General features: G+C 41.1%; 1 protein-coding gene across 1 annotated transcript; it reads left to right on the top strand.

Annotated features, from left to right (window-relative positions):
* The first annotated feature begins 14,826 nt into the window (after positions 1–14,826).
* Positions 14,827–26,618, top strand: MPZL2 (myelin protein zero like 2). The gene is made up of 6 exons (XM_049856863.1): positions 14,827–15,079; positions 16,075–16,241; positions 16,534–16,744; positions 20,179–20,326; positions 23,100–23,175; positions 25,180–26,618. The coding sequence occupies exons 1-5, from the start codon at positions 15,022–15,024 to the stop codon at positions 23,161–23,163; spliced, it is 648 nt and encodes a 215-aa protein (XP_049712820.1). The 5' UTR covers positions 14,827–15,021; the 3' UTR covers positions 23,164–23,175; positions 25,180–26,618.
* The last annotated feature ends 423 nt before the right edge of the window (positions 26,619–27,041 follow it).

Below are 27,041 nucleotides of genomic sequence, written 5' to 3'. Positions count from 1 at the left end.
TTGTACCTGGCACGTACTTTATTATTGCCTATCAGCCTGTACTGTGACTTTTTTTGCCTGAGAGCTCCTTGAGGGCTAAGACCTTGTCTTTCTTACCCTTGAATTTCTGAGAATGGTGCCTGACACTTGATAGGTGCTCAAAAATATTGAAAACAAAAAACTAATGAGCAATAGGAAGAAGAAGGAACAAAATGATGAGATTTGGGCATGACTCAAACCTCATTTTAGATAAACTTTCCAAGTGTTTTCTCATTAAACCTTTTCTTTCAGGAGAGATGCTGAGAAGAGGAGACCTAATGTCTATTTAATTTACTTTTGCTTCAAAGTCTTCCAGAATAGTGGAGGTAACGGTTGATGGTAACGGTGGTGGTGGTAGGCTTGGGAAGGAAGGCACTATTGGTCAAAGAGTGGCCTATACATAAAATTGACTGTAGACATGTTTGGTAGATTCTAATAAGGAAGGCAGACTGGTGCTGTAGAAGGTGCTAAAGTTTGCCCTGGATTGACTGTAGAGTCAGGCAGGCCTGGTATGAATTCTGGCCATGTCACTAACTAGGTTACCTTGGATAAGCTACATGATCTCTAAGTCTTAGACTTTGTCCAATTTCCTCTACCATTCCTCTCAATAACTGTGTCAGACCTTCCCTCTATTTAAGACTTCTGCTCCTCCAACTCCTTGCCTCACTTTAGGGCAGTGACCTTTTCTCCCTATAACACAAATAAAGTAGGTGCCATTAGATAAGAACTCCCTGAGAAGAGTGAGGTCAGAAAAGAAAAACCATAAAAACACACAGAACACACATACATTCACACATGTGCGTACACACAGATGAAAACTCCTTCAATTTTCTGTCCCAATCTCTCACGCTGCCTTTGAGCCACCTTCCTTTTACCCTCAAAGTTAGTTGTGTCTGTGCCCATCTTGGGGTTCCTCCTTATCTAGATTGACCATATGATCTTTCAAACTGGAATACCAGAGTATAAAAGGGATATTATTGAGAAACCATGATATAGAGTAACCTCTCTTTACCTTTTGTTAATATTATAATAGGTGCCCCTCATCCTGCCTACTCATTCCTATAAATATTTGAACATGTTAAAGTCTTTTCTGGGTGGTGTAAATGGTTAATGCGTTCGGCTGCTAACAAAAAGGTTGGTTGTTTGAGTCCACCCACAGGCAACTCGGTAGAAAGGCCTGGAGAACTACTTCCAAAAAACCAACCATTAAAAACCCTATGGAACACAGTTCTACTCTCATACGCATGCATATGTCAGAGTCAACTTGATGGCAACTGGTTGGTTTAAAGTGTCTCTCTTCTTAAAACCAACAAATAAACAAAAAAACTTAAAAAATCTTTTTTTGTTTTTTTAATTACCCATGTTTCCTTCCAGCTACTTCCTTCTCTGCTCCCCTTCATAAACTCAGTATTTGGAAGCCTAAACTACTTCCTCACATCACATTTGCTTCTCATTTACTTCATGACTTTTCTGGTGAAATTTTTCTCACCAAGGTCACCAACTGGCAGATCTAATGGACACTTTCAGTCCTTATTTTATGTGCCTCTCAGCAGCATTCAATCATTTGCACATTAGCTCTTTTTTGAAACACCCCTCTTGACTTGGCTTCTGTGCCACCACATTCTCCTGTTATTTTCTTCCTGTTTTCCCTTTCTTATGAACACACTTATTCAGATTCCTTGGAGATCTCGTTTCCTTTTCCCTTGTGTTGTTTATCCTCCAGATTCTGTCTTAGGACTTTGTGTTTTCTCACTCTACAGCAGTCTTGGAAGGTCTCATCTATTCTCGTTCCCCCTATTACCTTCTAGAAGGGCTAAAGATCTCAAACTGGCATCTCCAGCCCAGCGCTCTCTTCAGCTCAGTTTATTCAGCTCGTGTACTAAACACCTCTGCTTAATTGTCCCATAGGAACATCACACTCAACAACTCATCTTTCCCACACACTTGCTCCTCTTCTTGTGTTCCCTATTTCAGAGAAAGGCAGCACCGTCAGCCAGTTACCTATACGAGAAACTTGAGAATTATCCTCCAATATTTTACGGTCCCTCACTTCTTCACTTCTACGTCCATTCACCATTCTATTCATAGTCTTGCCATTCTATCTCCTTACTCTCTCTCAAATCCTTAACTGTCCTCCATTCCCTCCATCACTTTTCCAGTTCAGGTCAAAATTACCTCCTGGCTTGACTACTGTTCCTGGAAGCAGCCTCTTGCCTTCAGCTTTTTCCCTCTCCAATTTCTTTCTCCATGCTTTGACCACTCCATGAGCGGTCTTTTTTTTTTTTTTTTTCTGTTTACAATTATATCATTTATTATGAAACAAGCATCAAAACTGAAGTATGAGCCATTTAGAGCAAAATTGGTGAAAGTAAATTTTTCATTGTGGGAGATCAACAGAATTTTACATTGATAGTTGAAACAACTAAATTCGCTGATTCATTTTCTTTGTTGCGGAACATGTGGGACATTCTTTTTGTAGAAAATGTGGTATATAGCAAAAATCTTAGTGCCTATATCTACTAAAAATTTTATAATCCAGTTCATCTCATTTCGCTAAAATGGCATACGCCACTTTTGCATTCAATTGCTAATATTATAGTCTCATTTAAAAAGAAGTTACATCATGGATAGCTAAGACATACACACACATACATATACGCATGTATAACTATAACTCACACATCCTTTTCGAATGGGTAAGCATAGGAGGGGGTACCACAGATTATCAGTGTTTAGGGTCCTCAGGTGCCTTAATCCAGCCCTGATTAGCAGCATAGTGGCAATGGGAATAAGGAAAAAAGGAACAAAAAGAGAAACCGTTTCAAAGGAAAAATAAATACGATTTTGGAAGTACTGAGATAAGTCAGGAATGCCCTATCATAATAAGGGCATCTCTTCATCATGTAACTCTCCCCATTTGAGAGTAATTTTATCAATTTCCTACTCTCACATTAAGTCTGGAGCCCTGGTGGCACAGTGGTTAAATATTCAGCTGCTGACCAAAAGGTCGGCAGTTGAAACCCACCAGCTGCTCCTTGGAAACCCTATGGGGCAGTTCTACTCCATCCCATAGGGTCGATATGAGTCAGAATTGACTCAACGGCATTAGTCATGATCAGTCACATTAAGTCTAGCAATGCTTCGCAACCAATCAGGGGAAATTTTAATCAAATCTGCAAGCCTTCTGCCTTGTAAGAGAACATATTTACAGGTTCCAGGGATTAGGACTTGGACACCAACCAAAGAGTATTTTTCAAATTCCATTCTTTTTACAGAAGATGGTTTGTTTCTTGTTACTTGCAATGGTGCTCTTTTAGGCATTGCTCCTAACCAGTTGGAATGACCCCATGGAGGATGCAAAGAGATTTCTGTTATTACCTCATTGTACTCTGAGCCCTAATACAGTCAAAGACAAACATCAGCTCACAACTGGAGAATCAGGTCTCTGGTCTTGTTCACTCTTCTCCTGAAGCACCCCTCTGTTAAGCTTTCTCTACCTTTACCAAACAAGCCTCAACAGAAAATACTACCTTTGTGTTATTCAGAAGAGGACGTATTCTCCTTAGAATGTGCTAGAATATAAAGGCCTTGCTTGCAATATGTATCTCTTCATCTGCAGAAGCCCTCGTTGCCATTGAGTGGATTCCGACTCATAGTGACCCTACAGGACAAAGTAGAACTGCCACATAGGGTTTCCAAGGCTGCCACTTCTTTCTCACGTGGAGCAACTGATGGGTTCGAACCGCTGACCTTTTGGCCAGCAGCTAGTCACTTAACCACTGCACCACCAGGGCTCCCATGAGCGGTCTTTTTAATACATAAATCTGATCAGTTCACTGTCTGCTTAAAACCTTTAAATGCTTCCCCATTCCCTCAGGATAAAGTCCAAACTCCTTAACCCTTATCAAGGACCCTTACGGTCTGGCCCCTTGTTAGATTTTCAGTCTCACCTCTGGTCATTCAGTCTCCTTTTTGCCCGTTTCTCTCCAAACACACTCAATTTTTTTTTTTCAATTACCAGAAAGGCTTTCGCTTCTTCCCTGGGTTTTGTACCTTCTCTGTCCCCTACCTGGAGAGACCTCTCAAATGCCTGTTCCATTGCCTATTTTGTATTTGTCTTTGGCATAATAATAATGTTGCTGTTGTTGTTATGTGCTATCGAGTAGGTTCCAACTCACAGTGACTTTATGTACAACAGAACGAAAGACTGCCTGGTCCTGCACCAGCCTCAGAATCATTGCTACGCTTGAGCCCATTGTTGTAGCCACTGTGTCAATCCATCTCATTGAGGGTCTTCCTCTTTTTCGCTGACCCTCTTCTTTACCAAGCATGATGTCCTTCTCCAGGGACTGATCCCTCCGATAACATGTTCAAAGTATGTGAGACATAGTCTTGCCATCCTTGCTTCTAAGGAGTATTCTAACTGTACTTGTTCCAAGACAGATTTGTTCGTTCTTTTGGCAGTCCATGGTATATTCAACATTCTTCCCCAACACCACAATTCAAAGGAGTCAATTCTTCTTCGGTCTTCCTTATTCATTGTCTGATTTTTGCATGCATACGAGGTGAATGAAAACACCATGGCTTGGGTCAGGTGCACCTTAGTCATCAAGGTGACATCTTTGCTTTTTAACACTTTAAATGTTCTTTTGCCCCAGATTTGCCCAATGCAATGTGTCATTTGATTTCTTGACTGCTGCTTCCATGGATGATGATTGTGGATCCAAGTAAAATGAAAGCCTTGACAACTTCAATCTTTTCTCTGTTTATCATGATGCTGCTTATCGGTCCAGTTGTGAAGATTTTTGTTTTTTTATGTTGAGGTGTAATCCGTACTGAATGTTGTGGTGATCTTCATCAGTACATGCTTCTGAATCTGGCTTGAATTTCCTGCAGTTCCCTGTCGATGTACTGCTACAGCCACTTTTGAATGATCCTCAGCAAAATTTTACTTGCATGTGACATTAATGATTTTGTTCAGAAGTTTCCACATTTAGTTGAACAAAATTAGCTAGACGCAAAATAGTGCACGCACTTTGGTTCCATTTATATGAAGTTCTAGAACAGGCAAAACTAATCTTTGGTGGGGAAAAAATCTTAACAGTGTTTGCCCTAGGGGAGTGGAGGAAGGGGTTGGCCGGAGGGATGTTAGTGATGTTAAAGTTCTGTATCTTAGTAGAGTTGGATTGCATAGGTGTACACATTTGTCAAAACTCTTTGAATGCATTTAAGATTTGTGCATTTTATTGTATGTAAATTTTATGTAATCCAATATTTTTGTTTTTCACTGTCACAATCTTAGATTTATTTCTGGACTTTCAATTCTATTCCATTGGTCTGTATGTCTATTTTTTTTTTTTAAATAATTTTTATTGAGCTTTAAATGAACGTTTACAAATCAAGTCAGTCTGTCACATATAAGCTTATATACACCTTACTCCATACTCCCACTTACTCTCCCCCTAATGAGTCAGCCCTTCCAGTCTCTCCTTTCGTGACAATTTTGCCAGTTTCTAACCCTCTGTACCCTTATATCTCCCCTCCAGACAAGAGATGCCAACACAGTCTCAAGTGTCCACCTGATACAAGTAGCTCACTCTTCATCAGCATCTCTCTCCAACCCATTGTCCAGTCCCTTCCATGTCTGATGAGTTGTCTTCAGGAATGGTTCCTGTCCTGGGCCAACAGAAGGTTTGGGGACCATGACCGCCGGGATTCCTCTAGTCTCAGTCAGACCATTAAGTCTGGTCTTTTTATGAGAATTTGGGGTCTGCATCCCACTGATCTCCTGCTCCCTCAGGGGTTCTCTGTTGTGCTCCCTGTCAGGGCAGTCATCGGTTGTGGCCGGGCACCATCTAGTTCTTCTGGTCTCAGGATGATGTAGGTCTCTGGTTCATGTGGCCCTTTCTGTCTCTTGGGCTCTTAGTTGTCGTGTGGCCTTGGTGTTCTTCATTTTCCTTTGCTCCAGGTGGGTTGAGACCAATTGATGCATCTTAGATGGCCGCTTGTTAGCATTTAAGACCCCAGACGCCACATTTCAAAGTGGGATGCAGAATGATTTCATAGTAGTATTATTTTGCCAATTGACTTAGAAGTCCCCTTAAGCCATAGTCCCCAAACCCCCGCCCTTGCTCCACTGACCTTTGAAGCATTCAGTTTATCCCGGGAACTACTTTGCTTTTGGTCCAGTCCAGTTGAGCTGACCTTCCGTGTATTGAGTATTGACCTTCCCTTCACCTAAAGTAGTTCTTATCTACTAACTAATCAGTAAATAACCCTCTCCCACCCTCCCTCCCTCCCCCACTCGTAACCACAAAAGTATGTGTTCTTCTCAGTTTATATTATTTCTCAAGATCTTATAATAGTGGTCTTATACAATATTTGTCCTTTTGCCTCTGACTAATTTCACTCAGCATAATGCCTTCCAGGTTCCTCCATGTTATGAAATGTTTCACAGATTCCTCACTGTTCTTTATCGATGCATATTATTCCATTGTGTGAATATACCACAATTTATTTAACCATTCATCCGTTGATGGACACCTTGGTTGCTTCCAGCTTTTTGCTATTGTAAACAGAGCTGCAATAAACGTGGGAGTGCATATATCTGTTTGTGTGAAGGCTCTTATTTCTCTAGGGTATATTCCGAGGAGTGGGATTTCTGAGTTGTATGGTAGTTCTATTTCTAAGTTTTTAGGAAAACGCCAGAGAGATTTCCAAAGTGGTTGTACCATTTTACATTCCCACCAGCAGTGTATAAGAGTTCCAATCTCTCTGCAGCCTCTCCAATATTTATTATTTTGTGTTTTTTGGATTAATGCCAGCCTTGTTGGAGTGAGATGGAATCTCGTCGTAGTTTTAATTTGCATTTCTCTAATGGCTAATGATCGTGAGCATTTTCTCATGTATCTGTTAGCAGCTTGAATATCTTCTTTAGTGAAGTGCGTGTTCATATCCTTTGCCCACTTCCTGATTGGGTTGTTTGTCTTTTTGTGGTTGAGTTTTAACAGAATCATATAGATTTTAGAGATCAGGCACTGGTCGGAGATGTCATAGCTGAAAATTCTTTCCCAATCTGTAGGTGGTCTTTTTACTCTTTTGGTGAAGTCTTTAGATGAGCATAGGTGTTTGATTTTTAGAAGCTCCCAGTTATCTGGTTTCTCTTTGTCATTTTTGGTAATATTTTGTATTCTGTTTATGCCTTGTATTAGGGCTCCTAACTTTCTCCCTATTTTTTCTTCCATGATCTTTATCGTTTTAGTCTTTATGTTTAGGTCTTTGATCCACTTGGAGTTAGTTTTTGTGCATGGTGTGAGGTATGGTCCCTGTTTCATTTTTTTGTAAATGGATATCCAGTTATGCCAGCACCATTTGTTAAAAAGACTACCTTTTCCCCAATTAACTGACACTGGGCCTTTGTCAAATATCAGCTGCTCATATGTGGATGGATTTCTATCTGGGTTCTCAATTCTGTTCCATTGGTCTATGTGCCTGTTGTTGTACCAGTACCGGGCTGTTTTGACTACTGTGGCTGTATAATAGGTTCTAAAATCAGGTAGAGTGAGGCCTCCCACTTTCTTCTTCTTTTTCAGTAATGCTTTACTTATCCGAGGCTTCTTTCCCTTCCATATGAAATTTGTGATTTGTTTCTCCATCACATTAAAAAATGTCATTGGCAATATTTTTTAAAAGGGTCTATTAGTTTTTCAGAAGAGGACATGGAATGAGGAATATCACTGCTGATGTCAGATGGATCCTGGCTGAAAGCAGAGGATATCAGAAAGATGTTTACCTGTGTTTTATTGACTATGCAAAGGTATTTGACTGTGTGGATCATAACAAATTACGGACAACATTGCAAAGACTGGCAATTCCAGAACACTTAACTGTGCTCATGAGCAACCTGTACATAGACCAAGAGGCAGTCATTTAAACAGAACAAGGGGATACTGCATGGCTTAACGTCAGGAAAGGTGTGCGTGAGGATTGTATCCTTGCCATACTTATTCAATCTGTATGCTGAGCAAATAATCTGAGAAGCTGGACTATATGAAGAAGAATGGGGCATCAGGATTGGCGGAAGACTCATTAACAATCTGTGTTATGCAGATAAAAAACCTTGCTTGCTGAAAGTGAAGGGAACTTAAAGCATTTATTGATGAAGATAAAAGACCACAGGCTCCAGTATGGATTACACCTCAACATGAAGGAAACAAAAATCTGCACAACTAGACCAATACGCAATGCATGATAAATGGAGAAAAGATTGAACTTGTCAAGGATTTCATTTTACTTGGATCCACAATCAACAGCCATGGAAGAAGCAGTCAAGAAATCAAATGACGCATTGCATTGGGCAAATCCGCTGCAAATGACCTCTTTAAAGCGTTAAAAAGCAAAGATGTCACTTTGATTATTAAGGTATATCTGACCCATGCCATGGTGTTTCCAGTTGCTTCGCATGCATGCAAAAGCTGAATGGTGAATAAGGAAGAATGAAGAAGAATTAACACCTTTGAACTGTGGTGTTGGCGAGGAAGTACAGCCAGGACGCTCCTTAGAAGCAAGGATGGCGAGACTTGGTTTCACATACTTTGGACATGGTATTAGGAGGAATCAGTCCCTGGAGAAGGACATCATGCTTGGTGTCATGGATTAAATTGTGTTCCCCAAGACTGTGTGTATCAATTTGTCTGGGCCATGATTCCTGGTATCCTGTGATTGTCCACTACTTTGTCATCTGATGTGATTTTCCTATGTGTTGTAAATCCCACCTCTATGATGTTAATAAGGGGAGATGGGTGACAGTTGTGTTGACGGGGCAGGACTCAATCTATGGGACTGGATTATGTTTTGAGTCAGTTTCTTTGGGGATATAACAAGAAGAAGTGAGCAAAGAGACAGGTGGACCTCATGCCACGAAGAAAGCAGTGCCGGAAGCAGAGCACATTCTTTGGGCCCAGGGTTCCTGCGCGGAGAAGCCCCTAGTCCGGGGGAAGATTGGTGAGAAGGCCTACAGAGAGAGAAAGCCCTACCCTGGAGCTGACACCCTGAATTTGGACTTGTAACCTGCTAGACTGTGGGAGAGTAAATTTCTCTTTGTTAAAGTCATCCTTTTGTGGTACTTCTGTTATAGCAGCACTAGATAACCAAGACACTTGGTGAAGTAAAGGGTCAGCGAAAAAGGGGAAGACCCTTAACGAGATGGATTGGCACAGTGGCTGCAACAATGGGCTGAAGCATAACAATGATTGTGAAGATGGTGCAGAGCCGGGCAGTGTGTCGTTCCGTTGCATATGGGGTTGCTATGAGTTGGAACCTACTCGATAGCGCCTAACAACAACAATTTTGCTCAACACAGTATTTTTGAGATTCATCCGTGTGGTTGTACGTATCAATAATTATTTTTTCATGTGGAGTAGTATTCCATTGTATGAACATTGTACAGTGTATTTTTCCATTCTTCTGTTGATGAATCCCTGGGCTGTTTCCAGCTTTGGGCTATTGTGAATAAAACTTCTATGAATATTTATATACAAGTTTTTTGTGCACATATGATTTCACTTCTCTTGGGTAAGTACCACGGAGTAGAATTAGCGCAGTGGTTGTATGTTTAGCTTTAGAAGAAACTGCCAGATCTTTCCCCAAAGTGGTCACGGGAACAGTTTTTAAGTAAGTGTGACCAGAAACAACTAACATTTTGATGCCATCGTGTCGTCTCTGAGTCATGGCGACCTCGTGTGTAACAGAACCTTGCCTGGACCTGTGCCATCTGCACGATCTTCGACGTGTTTGAGCCCATTGTTGTGGCCATTGTGTCAATCCATCTCAGAAGATTTTCCTCCTTTTTGCTGACCTTCTACTTTACCGAATATGATGTCCTTTTCTAGCAATTTATCCTTTCCGATGACTTGCCCAAAGTATGTGAGCTCTAAGTCTTGCCATCCTCCCTTCTGAGGAGCAGTCCAGTTGTATTTCTTCTAAGGCTGATTTGGCAGTCCACGGTATATTCAATACTCTTTGCCAACACCACAATTCAAATGCATCAATTCTTTTTTTTTTTTTTTTTTCACATTTACTGATTGTTTATTATGGGCACTGAGTTTAGAGCTTTATTTGTATGTAGTATTTCACGTGATTCTTGTAACAAGCCTACGCAGCAGGTATTATTCTCATTTTACACATGAGATAATTGAGGGACAGAGAATTAAATAATTGCCCAAGGTCACACAGTTAGTAAGTGGCTGAGCTCGGATTTGGATCTAAGCAGTCGAACTCCAGCTTCTATACCTCATATTGCCTCCTAGTATATAGTAGAAACAAAAGAAGTGACTATTTCTTTCCTCAGGAAATGAATTAATTTTCCTAAAAACGAAACTGGTCATGGTAACTGAGAAAAACTGTGTCCATCAGTAAACATAAATGTCAACTCTCATCCACTATTTAGGTGTGGTATGTATGGTAACAGGGAGATAGATATACGTCTATCGTGGTCCCTGGCTCCTGGAAGATTATTCAAAGTCATCTTCAAAGATGCCCCATCTTTCCAGTCCTGTGCAATTCCTCCAGCTTCACTTTAGAATACGTGAAGGGTTAAACCTGAGAGTCTTTTTGTGGGCTGATTAATGAGGGCATGATGCAAAGAGGGCAAGACGTTGCTCCTTTGTAATTAAGAAAGGAGCCTGAGGCTTTACTGGAACAGTGAAGAAACAGCACTGAGATAGAAGGTAGGAGAGTGCTCCCTCCCAGGATTTTTCTAAGCTCCTTAGAGCTCAGTCTCAGTCCCAGAGCTGCTTTGGAATATCTCTAGGAAACCTGAGGCAAAAAGAAGGACCAGACGGAACACACCTCTTGTTTTGGGCAGAGAGCCCACCTCTCACCTAGGATTCTAACAAGTTAACCTTCCTCTCCCATCTTTGAAAAGCTAAGCCAGATAAAGTTAAAAAAAAAAAAAAAATGGAGGCTGGGAGTCCTTGCATCTTCTGAAAGCTGGTGTTAATAGTTTGTACTTTCATCCTGGCTACTGGGCCAGGGGCTCTAAGAGAAAACAGGGAGAGCTAAGTGGTGGCTGATGTCTCAAGACCCCACCCCCCTCCTTTTTTTTTTTTTTATGATTCTGGAAATACCATTGTAATTTCACTATGGAAAGGCTTAGCCTGGGTCACACACCAACCACCCTCAACTGATGTATTTGTCAGGATCAAGTCCACACTCCTTAGGATGATGAAAGAGAACCCTCACATCTGGGCTCAGCATCATTCTCTGCCTCCTGGCCTGACACTTCCTGTACTCCAGGCTTGAGGAATTGCATGCTGGTCCCTGTGGACACCACATCCCTACCCATTTGCCCCAAGTGGAATGCTTTTCTCTTCTTTTTCCAGAATTCCTATTTCTCCTCTAAAGATCCAATTCAAATATCACAAATATGGAAATTATTTGTTTACATTACCACAAATATGGAATTATTTGTTTACATACACAGTTCAGCTCCCCATTCTCTTTAGACTATGATTTCCTCCCAGGCACAAATGTCTTAGTCTACTTTGTATGTCTAGCCCCAGCATATAACAAGCATTTAATAAAATTTATCTGAGAGTACGGAGGGCATATGGACAGAAAGAAATTTTGAGTAAACAAATGCTTTATTTGAAACACTCTTAACAGCTAAGAGCTTGCCTGCTAACCAAAAGGTTGGTAGTTCAGATGTATCAACCGCTTCTTGGAAAACCTATAGGGGAATTTTACTCTGTCCTATAGGGTTGTTATTAGACAGAATTAACTCAACGGCAATGGATTTGGTTTGATCTTAACAGCTAAATTGTTATTTTTCTTTGCTTCAAAGAATGCTGATTTTACCTTGTGGTAGGATTTTTTTTTTTTTGCCCAGGGTGTTGGGAAAGACAAGAATTTTTACAAATATTTATATAGGTCAGTTATCCTTTCTATCTTCTGAGCTCCCACTGAGTTTCCTATTGGCCAAAGTCTAGGTAGCCCTTAGGAATATTTTGGCGAAATGTGTGGAGAATTGGTACAGATAAGATGCTTTCAAAACTATTGATATGCCACAAATTTTAATGTTTATCAGGACTTGTCTCCGTAAGAAAGTTTAGGAAAAAAATGGTGTGTCTGAAAACTTCACCTTTTTTCCTTTTACTCTCCAGAACTCTTTCTTTTATCTCATTTGCCTAGACACAAACTATAACTTTCAGCCTTACCTAGATGCCTCAACTTTGATCAAAGTCCTGCTGACTAGCTTCGTGGGGACTCTTAAGGGAAAACGTCCTTTTAATTTAGCATTTTCTCTTCTTTCCCAGTTCAGCCCTTGGCCTCCTCCTTCCTCTTCCAGGGAGGGGAACTGGGAGACTCCAGAGCCACTTCTGTTAATGGCAGAAGTTGGGTGTTGCTGGGCACAAAGCCAGGAACTTGAACTCTGCTGAGGAATGGGATCTGGGCAAGAACTGGGCTGACAGCCAGCTCCCAGGGTGTCTGGCTACCTAGGGGAGAGATTCTTCTGTTCTTGACAACAGGCAGTCTGTTCAGTTCTTCTTGCCCTGATTCCTCTCCTGCTGCTTTCACTGCATCCCTGAGCTCTTTGGTAACTCTGCCTCTCACCACATTTTGCAATTCCCTGTAGACTTCAAAACCCCAGGCTCTACATCTCCTCCTCTAGAGCTGCATTTCCCTGCAAAATTGAAAGCCAACAAAGATCTAGTTTCCTTAATTCCTTTTCTTTCAAGCTCCTGGAGCTGAACTTTTCTGACCTACATACCAAAACCAAAGCCAAACCCACTGCCGTCAATTCCAACTCATAGCCACCCTATAGGATAGAGTAGAACTGCCCCGTAGGTTTTCCAAGGCTGTAATCTTTAAGGAGGAAACCCTGGTGACTTAGTGGTTAAGTGCTACAGCTGCTAACCAAGAGGTCGGCAGTTCAAATCTGCCAGGCGCTCCTTGGAAACTCTATGGGGCAGTTCTACTCTGTCTTGTAGGGTGGCTATGATTTGGAATCAACTCCATGGCAGTGGGTTTTTTTTTTTTTTTTTTAGTTAATCTTTAAGGAAGCAGACTACCGCATCTTTCTCCCACGGGGCAGGAAGCAGCTGGTGGATTCGAACTGCCGACCTTTTCTTAACAGCCGAGTGCTTTCACCACTGCACTACCAGGGTGCCTTGACCTACATTCCAGAAAGGCCATATCTTATTGTCATCATCACTCTAACCTTTTCCTCAGCCTTCTGATTTTAAGTTCATTTCCGACCAAGGAAACACACATCATAATAATACATATGTGCTTAGGATCCAGAATGGTGGTGTAGTAATTAAGAGCTACCGCTGCTTAACCAAAAAGGTCTGCAGTTCGAATCCACCAGGCACTCCCTGGAAACCCTATGGGGCAGTTCTACTCTGTCCTATAGGGTTGCTATGAGTCAGAATCCACTCGACAGCAACGGGTATATACAACGGCTTAGGACCCACCTGGTCTTCACTTGGGGTAGCCCCAAGTTTCCCAGTTACCTTTACTTTTTTTTGTAATGTGCCTCTCTCGGTGGAATTTTCTCTTTTCTTCCCTCTTAATGATACTTTCTTTTTTTCTAGTCAGTCTGTCCCTTCCTCCCCATTCTGGCAAACCTCTCTCTCCCACGGTTTAACTAGATTTTATGCATCAATATGAAACTCTTTAGTTTCTAGATTGCTAATCTACGGGATAAAGGCAATTTGTCTCTATTCAGAGTTAAATCCTGGTCAAGCCTACTCCTTAACTGCCTGTGTGATCTTCACCCCCCTTCCACTGCTATTTCAATGCTGCTCCAGGAATTTTTAACAGTCACCCACCCTCCTTCAGACAAAAGACCAAAAGCAAACCCGTTGCTGTTGATTGATTCTGACAAGGAGACACCTTTTCTCATTTAAGTTCCTTAACTTTTTAGACTTCTCAGAAGGACGGCTGCCCTAACAATGGCAGATGAAATCTGCGGCACAAAAACCTTACTGTGAAAACCTTTTCCTTGGTGGTCCTCTGTCTGATCCCTGTGTTAGCTATAATTTTGTGGGAAGAACACTAGATTTGTGAGTCAGAAAAGCTCCAATTTTGCTACTTATTGGCTGTGCAATCTTGGGCAAAGTTACTCACCTTCCCTAAGCTCTTAAGATCCTCACTGGTAAATGAGAACACTTCAGAGGGTTTCGTGGAGATGAAATACAAGCAAGAAAGTATCTTGTGGACTGTGTTGAGATGGGAGGAGAAATGAGTGGGGATGATGTCCTGATGCTCCTTCAAATCCTTCGAAGGCAAAGGATCATTAAACACAGATTTGTTTTGGTCAGCCTGTTTCAGCTCCACCTCAGGGAAAGCCACAAGCTAAAAAAAGATGAGGAGATCCTTGCAGTGACATCTGGCTAAAATTGAGGGTATAAGCTGTAGGGCTTTTTGTCTACAGAGGGTCTCAAGGAATTCTACTTCTTGTCTCAGAGTTGTGGTGAATCCAGCCTTATGGCTCAAAGTGGCCCCAGGGAGGTGCTTTGGGACACAGAACCACTGCAAGGTGGTTTCAACGTTCACTTCCCAGACACGCCTAGAGCCTGTTTAAAACAGGGGGTGTGGGGGCCAAACCCAAAGCAAGCTGGGACTTTTCAGACTGGCACCACTTCCTTTGTTTCCGAGGCCATTCTGGGGCCAGAACCCAGGCAGATTAACTGAAAAGTCAAGAGAGGGCAGCAGAGTTTGGGATCTTTGTGCAGACGTGCCGGTAATGGAGAGGGTGGGAGGGAGGGGAGGAAGGAGGGCGTTGGGAGCTGAGGCCCCACCTTTCATTCCAGCAAGTGCAAAGGCAGAGTGGGGATGAGTCACGGGCAAAGACGCTCAGATTCCCACAGGTGAGGGGACTCGACAGGCTCTTCTCTCCAGAAAAACGTGGAGCTCGCGCCTCCCGAAGTGGCCTTGGCAGGGTGTCGGAGCCCTCGGTCTGCCCGGTCTGGTCTCTGGGACCAGGGCTGGGTTTCCCTCATGTATGGCAAGAGCCTTATGCGGGCTGTGCTTCTTCTCCTTGGCATACAGCTCACAGGTAAGGAGCTTCCCTCAGCATTTCTTCCTTTACTGCCTACCTTACGGAGCTAATGTGATTAAGAAGTTCCACGAGTTTTGTTTGGGAGCCTGAGCCACTGTTGTGGTTCATTTTAGTTTTCACTTTGCTGAAACTGAAGTTGGGGAGTTGTTTTTGGGTAACTGCTTTTGGACAAACAGGTTTAGGTGTGTTTGGGTTGCCAGTGATTCAGGCACACTGACGGCTTTCTAATCTCAGGTTACGCACTATTTTTTTTGGCTGCTCTCAACCTCCTGCTGCAGGCAGCATTTGGGACTTGGATTTCTGCGTGTGGATTTTGTCGGGACTCTGGGCAGCACTGGGAAAGCTGAGATTGTTAAGGAGACAGGTCCACTGGGGTTTTGAAACTGCTCAGACAGGCACTCTAAATGTAAATATCAGTAAAAAGTACCCCATGATATAAAGGTTTCTGTGGTGCCAGCAAGTATAAGCTGTCTGGGGGCTGATTAATTCGGTTTCTGCAGGAGGTAATGAACAATATGAAATCTTTCTGCTAGGGCACTTCCTGCTAAAAAAAAAAAAGGGGACCATTATAGGACCATTATATACAGATACGTAATGTTTAATCTTAACACATAATGCAATGCTTAATCAAGGTTAGGATTGGTTTTAATTTTTTTTGTTTTTGTTTCTGCTTTCAATTTTATTTGCCAACCTTCGTAGTTTGGTACAACAGTTCTGAAGTGTGTCCCATGAGGCCAGGATATCTTGCTGTGGAGAAAGTAGAGCACCAAAGGCTCACGGTGGGGTATTTTTATGTTACATGGAATGAGAGGGCTGAGGTTGCATACAGATAAAACACGCAGATGAGGGGTGACGTAAGTTTGGGAGCTGGGGCGTCGCAATTTCGCTTTGTGCGCTACTCAGGCATTTATTTGGAAGTGTCAGAGATGCGACAGTTGTTGCAATAACTGCCTCTCCTATTAGCCCTCTTTTCCTTCTTTTTTTCATTGCAGCTCTTCGGCCTACAGCAGCTGTGGAAATTTACACCTCCCGAGTGCTGGAGGCCGTTAACGGGACTGATATTAGGTTAAAATGCACTTTCTCCAGCTTTGCCCCCGTGGGTGATGCTCTCACAGTGACCTGGAACTTCCGTCCTCAAGATGGGGGGCCTGAGCAATTTGTAAGTAGGTTATTGTCATTTACCAGGGAGACCCCTGATTAGGAAAATAAGCCAGTCCATTTCTCCTTGCCCTTCCTTTATTTTTCTTAGCAATGAGTACAGGGTGAAGATAGGAAATGAATCTTGGGGCAGAGACTGAAAGAACCGAGCGGCAAATGAAGGGGAAAGAGGTTCTTGAGAAAGCTGAAGATGGGCAGCTGGGCTCATTGATACGTCTCTTCTGCTTCCACCATCTCAGCTTCCTTGCCCAGGTACTGAATATGAAAGACCGTCTGCCATTTCTCCTCTCTAGGTATTCTACTACCACGGGGAGCCATTTGAACCCATGAGCGGGCGGTTCAAGAGTCGGGTGGCCTGGGATGGGAACCCCGATCGGAACGACGTCTCCATAATCCTCTGGAAACTACAGTTTGATGACAATGGGACATACACCTGCCAGGTGAAGAACCCACCTGATGTTGATGGGCTGATAGGGGAGATCCGTCTCAGCGTTGTGCAGACTGGTAGGTTATGGGGCGGGGGGAGGGGTTTTGGGAAGTGTGAGAGCTCGCAGAAAAGGAAGACATAATCTTTTGTGATGGCTGAAAGAGTAGAGAAAGGGACTAGCTGTTTGGAGCCGGGAACTTTGGAGGGAGACTGAAAAGTCCTTAAGTAAAAAAAGAAAAGCTTTGTTTGGTTGTGGAATCAAAGAGAAAATAAAGCAAAGGGACGCAGGGAATCTGTCACAAAAATGGCACTGAGAATGTGAAAAGGGAAGGAAGCAACTCTCAGATAAAAGGCTAACAATAGGTCCTCTCGTTCATTCATTTCTTCCAAAGATACTTACTGAGAACCTACTCTGTGACAGGCATTGTCCAAAGTGCTTGACATGTACTATCTCATTTAATCCTCACAACCACTCTAGGAGGTAGATACCAATCATGGTAGCTAACGTTTATTTAGTCATTTATCAGAGGCTTTACATGAAACATTCTGTTTAATCTTTACATGTTTTATCAGTTGATCATACTCTTGGCACCTCCATTTTACCAGTGAAAACTGAGGCTCACAGTGGTACAGTCACTTGTCCAAAGTTATGAAGCTGATAAATGGAGTCATTTAGGACTCAAACCAAGGCATCTTTAACTCCAAAATCCTGCTCCAAACTAGTGCATTATATTGTCTGCACCTTGTAAGGGACAACAAGGAAAACCATTCCAGGCAACAAAGAGTGAATAGCACACAATTTAAGAGTAGTAGGTCTGGGTCTGAGTCACTGTTATCATTTAGGAGCTGTAAATAACTCTGATTTTCCTCATCTGTAAAATGAGAATGATAATATTGTGAGGATAAAATGTGATTTAAAAAAATGCAAAAAATTTGCAAAATTTGACCTTCACTGAAAATTGTTATAATTGAATCAGCCCCTGACCCTTGGTGACCCCAAGCACCAATAGGGTTGGACCGTTGTGATTCACAGGGTTTTCATTGTCTGATTTTCAGATGCAGATTGCCAGGCCTTTCTTCCTAGTCCCTTTCAGTCTGGAAGTTCTGCTGAAACCTACTCAGCATCACAGTAACATGCAAGTCTCCACTCACAGATGAGTGGTGGCTGTACTTGAGGTGCACTGACAGGGAATTGAATCTGGGTCTCCCACATGGAAAATAAGAATATGGCTACCATATATGGAGTGTCTATTATGTGTAGGCACAGTATGGAACAATTTACACGAATTATTTATTCTCTATAAGAACAATAAATATTGTTATCTCTGTTTTCTAGGTGAGGCTCAAAGAAGCTAATTACCCAAAATCACACAGCTAGTAAATGGCAGAGCTGGGATTTTAACCTAGCTCTCTCTGGTGTGTGCCCTAAACCAATAGACAATATTGTTACCCCAAACATATAAGCCTGTAAAGTGGTACGATTTCCTTCTTTCATTCCCAGTACAGTTTAAAACCATCCCTCGGAGTCCTACCAGTGGAGAGCTGTGTCACTTTGTAGAAGTTATTTGCATACTGAAAGAAGTAATGTAGTGTCTCTGGACCTCAGTTTCTTCATCTGCAAAATGAATAGGTTAGACAAGAGATCGATGGTTCTTAAATGGATAGGGGTCACTTCTCTTTGAGAACCTAATGAAACCTATGGCGTTGATTCCCACAAAAAATGTATACATGCAGCTTGACATGGACTTTGTGCGCTTGTGGACCATCCTTTCCCATCCCCTTCATGGACTCCAGGCTAGAACCCCTGGGCTAGACATTCTCTAACGTGTTTTCTGGCTCTGCACCTTCCTTTGAGTCGGTTCCAACTCACAGCAACCCTATGTACAACAGAACGAAACACTGCCTGGTCCCGCGCCATCCTCACAATCATTGTTAAGCTTCAGCCCATTGTTGCAGCCACTGTGTCAATCCATCTCTTTCTCTTTTTTGCTGACCCTCTACTTTACCAAGCATGATGTTCTTCTCCGGACTGAACCTCCTGATAACATGTCCAAAGTATGTGAGACGTAGTCTTGCCATCTTTGCTTCTGAGGAGCATTCTGGCTGTACTTCTTCCAAAACAGATTCGTTCGTTCTTTTGGCAGTCCATGGTATATTCAATATTCTTCATCAACATCACAATTCGAAGGTGGCAATTCTTCGATCTTCCTTATTCATTGTCCAGCTCTCGCGTGCATATGAGGTGACTAAAAACACCATGGCTTGGGTCAGGTGCACCTGAGTCTTCAGTAAATCAGAAATCAAGCTATAGTACATGAGAACCAGGCTTTACAGATTCTAGTTCCAGTTTAGGGGCCCTTCCCTCTGGGCTCCTACTTCTATCGCTTACCCAGCTAGACTGTAGTAACTGACTTACTTGCGTATCTGCCCAGTGAGCTCCTTGAGGGTAATGTCTTTTTCCGCTTTGTATTTCCATCACAATGTCTGCAACCTTAATAAATTTGAATAAATGATTGACTGATTAAATGACAGGGATGAAGGGAGTAATCGAGAAATGGTATGGGGCAATAACCTTACTGTACTAGGTAGTTCAACCAGCCCAGTGGCTCTCAAGCTTTGGCATGCATCAGAATCACCTGGAGGGCAGGTTAAAGTACAGATTGCTGGGCCCCACCCCCAGTGTTTCTGATTCAGTAGATCTGGGGTGGGGCACAAGAATTTGCATTTCATAGTTTCTAAAGGATACCGTTGCTGCTGTTGAGATCCACTAGTACGAAAGGAGCCCTGGTGGCGCAATGGTTAAGCTCTCAGCTGCTAAATGATAGGTCAGCTGCTCGAACCCAGCCAGCGGCTCCACTGGGGAAAATATCTTGCAATCTGCTCCTATAAATATTAACCAAAACCAAACCAAACTGCTGCTGTGGAGTCGACTCATAGTGACTCTATAGGACAGAGTAGAACTGCTCCACAGGGTTTCCAGGGAGTGCCTGGTAGACTTGAACTGAACTTTTGGCTAGCAGCCATAGCTCATAACCACTGTGCCACCAGAGCTCCTTCTATAAAGATTACAGCCTAGGCAACGCATAGGGCAGTTCTACTACTCTACACGGTGGCTATTACTCAGAGTTTTTTTTTTATCTAGATGGCACACAACAACAACATGGTATTTTACATATAAAGGTAGGAGAAAGTACGAGTCCACCTAATGATGAAAACACATCTCTATTATATCTTTAGAGTTCATCATGTCGTTGTCAGCTGCCATCAAGTCAGCCCCCAACTCATAGGGGCCCCATGCACAATGGGATCAGGCCATTGTGATCTGCCATGTTGTTTTCTAGGCTATAATCTTTACAGGAGCAGACTGCCAGGTCTTTTCTCCCTCAGAGCAGCTGTTGGGTTCCAACCACCAAACTTGCAAACACTTAACCATTGTGCTACCAGGGCTCCTTGTGAATCACCAGAGTCCTCCTCTTTTTAGAATCCTAACTCGTTCTTTTTCTCCTTGCAGTACGCTTCTCTGAGATCTACTTCCTGGCTCTGGCCATTGGCTCCGCCTGTGCACTGATGGTCATAATTGTAATTGTGGTGGTCCTCTTCCAGCATTTCCGGAAGAAGCGATGGGCTGACAGAGCTCATAAAGTGGTGGAGATAAAATCGTAAGACTGGGCAGTTCTGGGAAAGTCTTCTAACACCTCTCATTGTGACTCTTGGTATTTCACACTGGGGCTAAATAATTGTTGAACAGATGTTCTTTTCTTTGGGTAAATCCTATATAAAAGAATTCAAATTCACACAGCAGAGAAACCGAAGTGTGAATTAGAAAATTTATACAAAAGCTCTCTTAATTTTACAAAATCATAGGATTTCTTACTATATGGGTTTGATTTTATAAGAATCTGCTTTATACAAAAGCTGTTTTAGAATACTCCTTACTTTTAAAGTGAAGCACCCATTTGTCTAGGCAGTCAGCAGGAGCACTATGCATCAGTATCTAGGAAAGTCAGCCATGTTGATGGTTGGTGCTCAATGTTTTTTTACTGTGATAAAATTTACATACCACAAAATTTATCCTTTTAATAGTCACAAAGTTGTACAACCATCACCACTAATTCAAGAACAATTCCCTCACTCCAAAAACAAACCCCATATCCTTTAGCCACCGCTCCCCACCCCATGGCAACCACTAGCCTACTTTCTGTCTCTCCAGATTTGCCTATTCTGCCATTTCATATAAATTCTAGAATCATACAATATGTGGCCTTTTGTGACCACCTTCTTCACTTTGCATAACGTTTTCAACGTTCATCCATGTTATAACATGTGTCAGAGCTTTGTTCCTTTTTATGGCTGGATATTACCTTGTATGGATATATCTCAATTTGTTTATCCATTGATAAGACTTTTTTCCCATCATGAATAATGCTACTATGGGCATTTATGTAGAAGCTTTTGTGTGGACACACGTTTTCAATTCTCTTGAGTATATTTATATCTAGGAATGGAATTGCTGGGTCATATGGTAACTGTCTTAGTCATCTAGTGCTGCCATAACAGAAATACCACAAGTGGATGGCTTTACCAAAGAGAAATTTATTTCCTCACAGTAAAGTAGGCTGAAAGTCCAAACTCAAGGTGTCAGCTCCAGGGGAAGGCTTTCTCTCTCTTTCGGCTCTGGAAGAAGGCCCTTGTCCTCAATCTTCCCATGGTCCAGGAGCTTCTCAGGCACAGGGACCCCATGTCCAAAGGATGCACTCTGTTCCTGGTGCTTTCTTGGTGGTATGAGGTCCCCAACTCTCTGCTTGCTTCCCTTTCATCTCTTGAGAGATAAAAGGTGGTACAAGCCACACCTCAGGAAAACTCCCTTTACCTTAGATCAGGGAGGTGACCTGAGTAAGGGTGGTGTTACAATCCCACCCTAATATTCTCAACATAAAATTACAATCACAAAATGGAGGACAACCACACAATACTGGAAATCATTGCCTAACCAAGTTGATACACACACTTTTTTTGGGACACAATTCAATCCATGACAGTAACTGTATGTTTAACTTTTTGCAAAACTGCCAGGCTGTTATCTAAACAGCTGCATCATCTTACATTTCCATCAGCAATGTAAAAGAGTTCTATTTCTCCACATCCTTGCTGGCACTTATTATCATCCATCTTTTCCCAAAAGCCATCCAATGGACTGTGAAGTGGTATCTCACTGAGGTCTTGATTTGCGTTTTCCTGATGACTTATAAGGTTGAGCATCTTTCCATGTGTTTACTGGCCCATTTGTATGTCTTATTTGGAGATACAACTACTCAAATATTTTGTCCATTTTTAAATTGGGTTATTTTCTGTTGAGATGCAAGAATTAGTTATACATTTTGGATACTAGTCCTTTATCAGATATATGATTTACAATTATTTTTTCCCATTCTATGGACTGTCTCTTCAGTTTCTTGATAGTGTCCTTTGAAGTACAAAAGTTTTTAAATTTGATGAAGTCCAATTTATCTATTTTTTCTCTTGTTGCTTGTGCTTTTGATACCATAAATAAGAAACTATTGCCTAACCGAAGGTCATGAAGATTTATGCCTACATATTCTTCTAAGGTTGCTATGAGTCGGAATCGACTTGATGGCAAGGTTTTTTTTTTTTGGTTATTCCTCTAAGACGGCCCTGATGGCGCAGTGGTTAAGCATTTGGCTGCTAACCAAAAGGTCGGCAGTTTGATTCCACCAGCCACTCCCTGGAAACCCTGTGGGGCAGTTCTACGCTGTCCCATAGGGTTGCTGTGTGTTGGAATCGATTCGACGGCAATAGGTTTTGGTTTCTTCTTCTTTTTATAGTTTTAGCTCTTACATTAGGTCTTTGAATGATTTTTACTTAATTTTTTGTATTAACCTACCTTGTGAGGTAGGAGTTCAACCTCATTCTTTTTCATGCAGATATCCAGTTGTCCCAGCACCATTTGTTCTTTTCCTCAATAAATATTTCCTGAAGTAAATAGAATTGATTTTAAGGAGTCTAACAAACCCAATTCTGAGGTCTGACTTGAATACAAGTTAATATAATCCATAATGATTAACTTCTAAGTCAATACAAACTTTTTTCCCCTCCTTTTTGAACAAAGAGTAGGAATTAGAGGTAGGATACTAATGGTAAACTTAGGAGTCTGTTCTAAACCTCTGGAGTTACCAGATCAGTCCCCAAATTATATTCTTTCACATTCTGAAAAATGGCAAAGTTCAGAAAAAAAAAAAAAAAAAAAACCCAAACCCATTACTGTCAAGTCAATTCTGACTCATAGCGACTCCTAGGTACATGTAATCCTTCCCCCAAAATGGGAGAAAACATCTTACTTGAAGCTTCTGTAGGATTGGCCTCTCTTGCTTGTTCTTGTTCACCTGAAATTTGGTTAATGCTTCTTTGTTACAGGAAAGAAGAAGAAAGGCTCAACCAAGGAAAAAAGGTTTCTGTTTATTTTGAAGAAACTGATTAACGCTTTTAGATGGTAAGGTTCACAAATGGGTGGACTTCTTTCCTCAGCTTTCTGACCTGTTTGGCTTATTTCCCAGGTTACTTTCCATGGTTGGTAGGTGTTTCCCATATGAAATTAGAGGAGGTTGGCCAGGGAGATACAAGGGTTCTATAAGTCTTATAAATGGTTCCCCTTTGAGTATACTTGGTGAAAAGGATTACAAAGCTATACCTTACTGCCAAGGAAGCCAGGAGAATTCTAAGGTTATTTGAGGCCTTTGGGTTATATTTACCACCATTAATAATAAATTAACTCTCAACATGTAGACAAATCTTTTTTATTTTTAATGAAAGGATTAATATCTGCTTATTTGTTTTATTGCAAACCAATCGTGGCACTAAGAGAGTGACTCAATAGATATGCACAACGTTATGACAGGAGAACTTTTGTACTATTTGGAATTGATTCCAACTATTCTATCACTTAGCTGTTGGGACTGAGTCGTTTTAGTAGTGTGCGATTCTGTTTTTCCAGTTTACACATGTACATAATTTCTCCTATTGCTCAGAGTTGGTACACACCTTTAACTTCTAGGTGTTATAAATCAAGACATGCAAACCGAATTTTATACTCATAAGAAGATCTTTATGCTAAGGATCTTAACTGTTAAAACTCTGTCTGACTTTCTTAAACGGATCTGGCTTTCTTAAATGAAATTATTATAGACTATTATTATTTGCAAAGAGAGTCAACTCTTTTATTTTTATTTACAGAGTCACATTTTATAGGCTAAATCTTAACTGAAAGACCTCAAGGACTTCTAAAATAGAATATGAGAGAAAAAGATTTCTATTGTAAAACCAGAAAACCAAATTTGGCATAAAGGAGTTTTTACCCAGGGCTATTATTGTCTTTTTAAAATTAAGTGGATTCTCTAACAAGTCAGTGTCATGGAAAATAAAGATGGGGGCTATTTCAGATTAAAAGAAATTTAAGAGACTAACACAATCAAGTGTAATATGTGATTTCTGATTGAATGGATACTAACTTGAACAAACCAGCTATAGAAAAAATTGGGGGGATAATTGAGGGAAATTATGAATAAGGATATTAGAGAATTGTTACTTTTTCTTAGGTGATAATAGTATTGTGGTTATAAAGGAAAATGTCTTTATTTTAAAACTGTATACTGGAGTACTTAGGGGTGAAATGTCAGAATATCTGTAATTTGCTTTAAAAGCTCCAGCCCAAAAAGAGAAATAAAGCAAAAAAAATGCTTTAAAATTAGGTTTGGGTGAATTCCATATGCTGTCTCCTCTACTTTTCTTATGTTTGAATATGTTCATAATAAGAGGGAGACAGAGAGAGAGAGAATAAGAAAGTGCCAGCAAAAGTCCAAGTGTCCATGCAAGGCACTAAACCAGTTGCCATGGAGTTGATTCTGATTCATGGCGACCTCAAGTGTGTCAGAGTAGAACTGAGTTCTTGAGGGTTTTCAATGGCTGATTTTTTGGAAGCAGGTCACCAGGACTTCTGAGGCATCTCTGGGTGAAGTGGAACTGCCAGCCTGTCATTAGCAGCCAAGCACTTTAACTGTTTGCACCACTCAGGGACTCACAAAGCACTTAACCAAAAAACCAAACCTGTTACCATTGAGTCACAGCGACCCTATAGGACAGGGTGCAACTGCCCCACAGGGTTTCCAAGGAGCGGCTGGTGGATTCCCGCTGCCGACTTTTTGGTTAGCAGCTGAGCTCTTAACCACTGTGCCACCAAGGCTCCTACAAGGCACCTCCCAGACCCAGTGCCATCGAGTCGAATCAAGGCACCTAGAGGCTGTCAGTTAAGGACACTGACTCTGAGAACTATGTAATAAGATTAGAAGATTTCTTTTAAAACTTAAATTAAGGGGAGAAAAAATAAGTTTAAGGATATTTTTCTTCTAATAAGGATATATTTGCAATTCATAACACCAGGTACTCCTATTGCACTCTTCCCAAAGGCATTATCCATTTAAACTTTTGTTTTATATTTTAGGAAGCTGAAGATTTCCAGGAACAAGAACCCTAGGCTAAGTTGAAGCTAATGGAAGTTTTTCTTTGGCTTTTCCAGTTGTGACCGGTCTTCCAATCAGCTCTGCAGTACACTCCCACCGAGATAAGCCAGTATAGGGTCCTTCCTGAGCAGATACCACCAGACTCACACACAGCCTCATTATTAAGGTTTTATTTCAGAGTGCAAACATTTTTAAAGTGCTCATCAACCTTTGTAAACTAACAAGCTCGATTCTTGCCCCGGAACTCTCCTTGTGGCTTAGGACTTGCGTACATACATGTACATTAGCTTCAAATGGGACAGAAGTTAGCTTGTCTGTCATGGTATTTCCTTTAACATACTAGTTTGTTTAGAAGCAGCACTCTTGCTACTGCAGCGAACACGTTTGCTCCCTGTCCTCACACGCTCAGCTAAAAGGTGAGCTAAACCTCCCAGGTGTTTCGGCTGACTAACGGTAAATCCTAAATTCAAACTGTTACAAAAAAGTTTGATTTTTATGGCTCTCCTTAAGTATGGGTCACATCTTGTTCTACCGAATTTTTGCAATATCCTGAGTGGGTTTTTTTTCTCATTTTTTTGTCAATTGATCCAAGGTTTACAATAGCACAAGTCTAAATCACCGAGTGAGTAACTAGAAAAGGCTACGTAAGTGCTAACAGACTGACCGATACCACCCAGGATGAATCACTTATCGCCTTTTTTTCTGTGTTGTGAGAAATAATCGATAGTGCAGTTCTTTCACAAGCAGTGATTAACTGGTTAGCCTACTGCATTTTTTCTACCCAATTCAAATATCTATAACAACAGAGCAAAGTCTATGCTCATTTCTGGACTGGGATCAACAAGCAATGAAATAGAAGGATTCCAAAGCAGTGCATTTGAAAACTTAGGGCTGGTGAAAAAAAAATCCATTCTAAGTGTTAATTTTGTATAGTACTATATACAACTCGGAGAACTGGAAGAGATTATTTAAAATTTTTATTTTTTGTTTTAATTCACTTGCTTATTTTGTGGGAGGAAGGATTTGGCATGAGACAAAGAAATGCCAAAACTACTTTAACTGGATGAAACCAATTTTATGAATCTTCTTTCCGTTGTACTGGTAGATAAAACAAACTTTATAAATGGGCTATGGAAAGAACAGTGTCTTTTAAAAAATGTCATTTCCCAGTGTTTTTCCCAACTTAAGCTACAGTAGCATTTGTTCAAAGTATAGAAAACATCTAAAAGTTTAGGCTTGAGATAAGTCTTTATGGCCTGACGTTTTTAGTTTTCACTGATTGGGCTGCAGATTTAACAAATCGGAACTTTCTAATAGGTTATCTGCACTTAAAAATGCTGAATGTTGATATTTTTCCCAATAATTTTTCAAAAATTGAGGTAAAATTTACATATGAACCTTGACTCTGAAATTCACATAACACCTCTCATTTTGCCTTTTATAGTATCTAAAAAGTAATGTTTCAATACCTCGTTTTGAAACTAAAAATTAGATTTGAAATCTATATTACTTTAATCCACATTTTACATTTTTATTCATAATTCAACTTTTGAAAATACAGTAACTGGATATTTCTTCAAATAATCAAGAAGGAGTTTAAAACGCATTGAGAGTTTTCCCAGCAAAATGTGTAGCTTGTGTTTTGGCTAAATACGCAAGGTGTAATATGGCTCCATTGTTCAGTGTCTTGTTCCTGAAGAGCAATTTTGTATTGTAATTTATTTTTGCACACCTTGTTTACGGCTCCGTGTAATGACACAGGTAACAACGGAAGTGACGTAATGCCTTAAATACTCATGTAAATAAACTTTTAGTAATAAAGAATTATCAACTATATAAGTTG

Source organism: Elephas maximus, chromosome 17 (assembly GCF_024166365.1).
Source record: "Elephas maximus indicus isolate mEleMax1 chromosome 17, mEleMax1 primary haplotype, whole genome shotgun sequence".
NCBI lineage: Eukaryota > Metazoa > Chordata > Mammalia > Proboscidea > Elephantidae > Elephas > Elephas maximus.
Note: the sequence above shows the minus strand (reverse complement) of the source record. Positions and strands in the feature narration are given on the sequence as shown.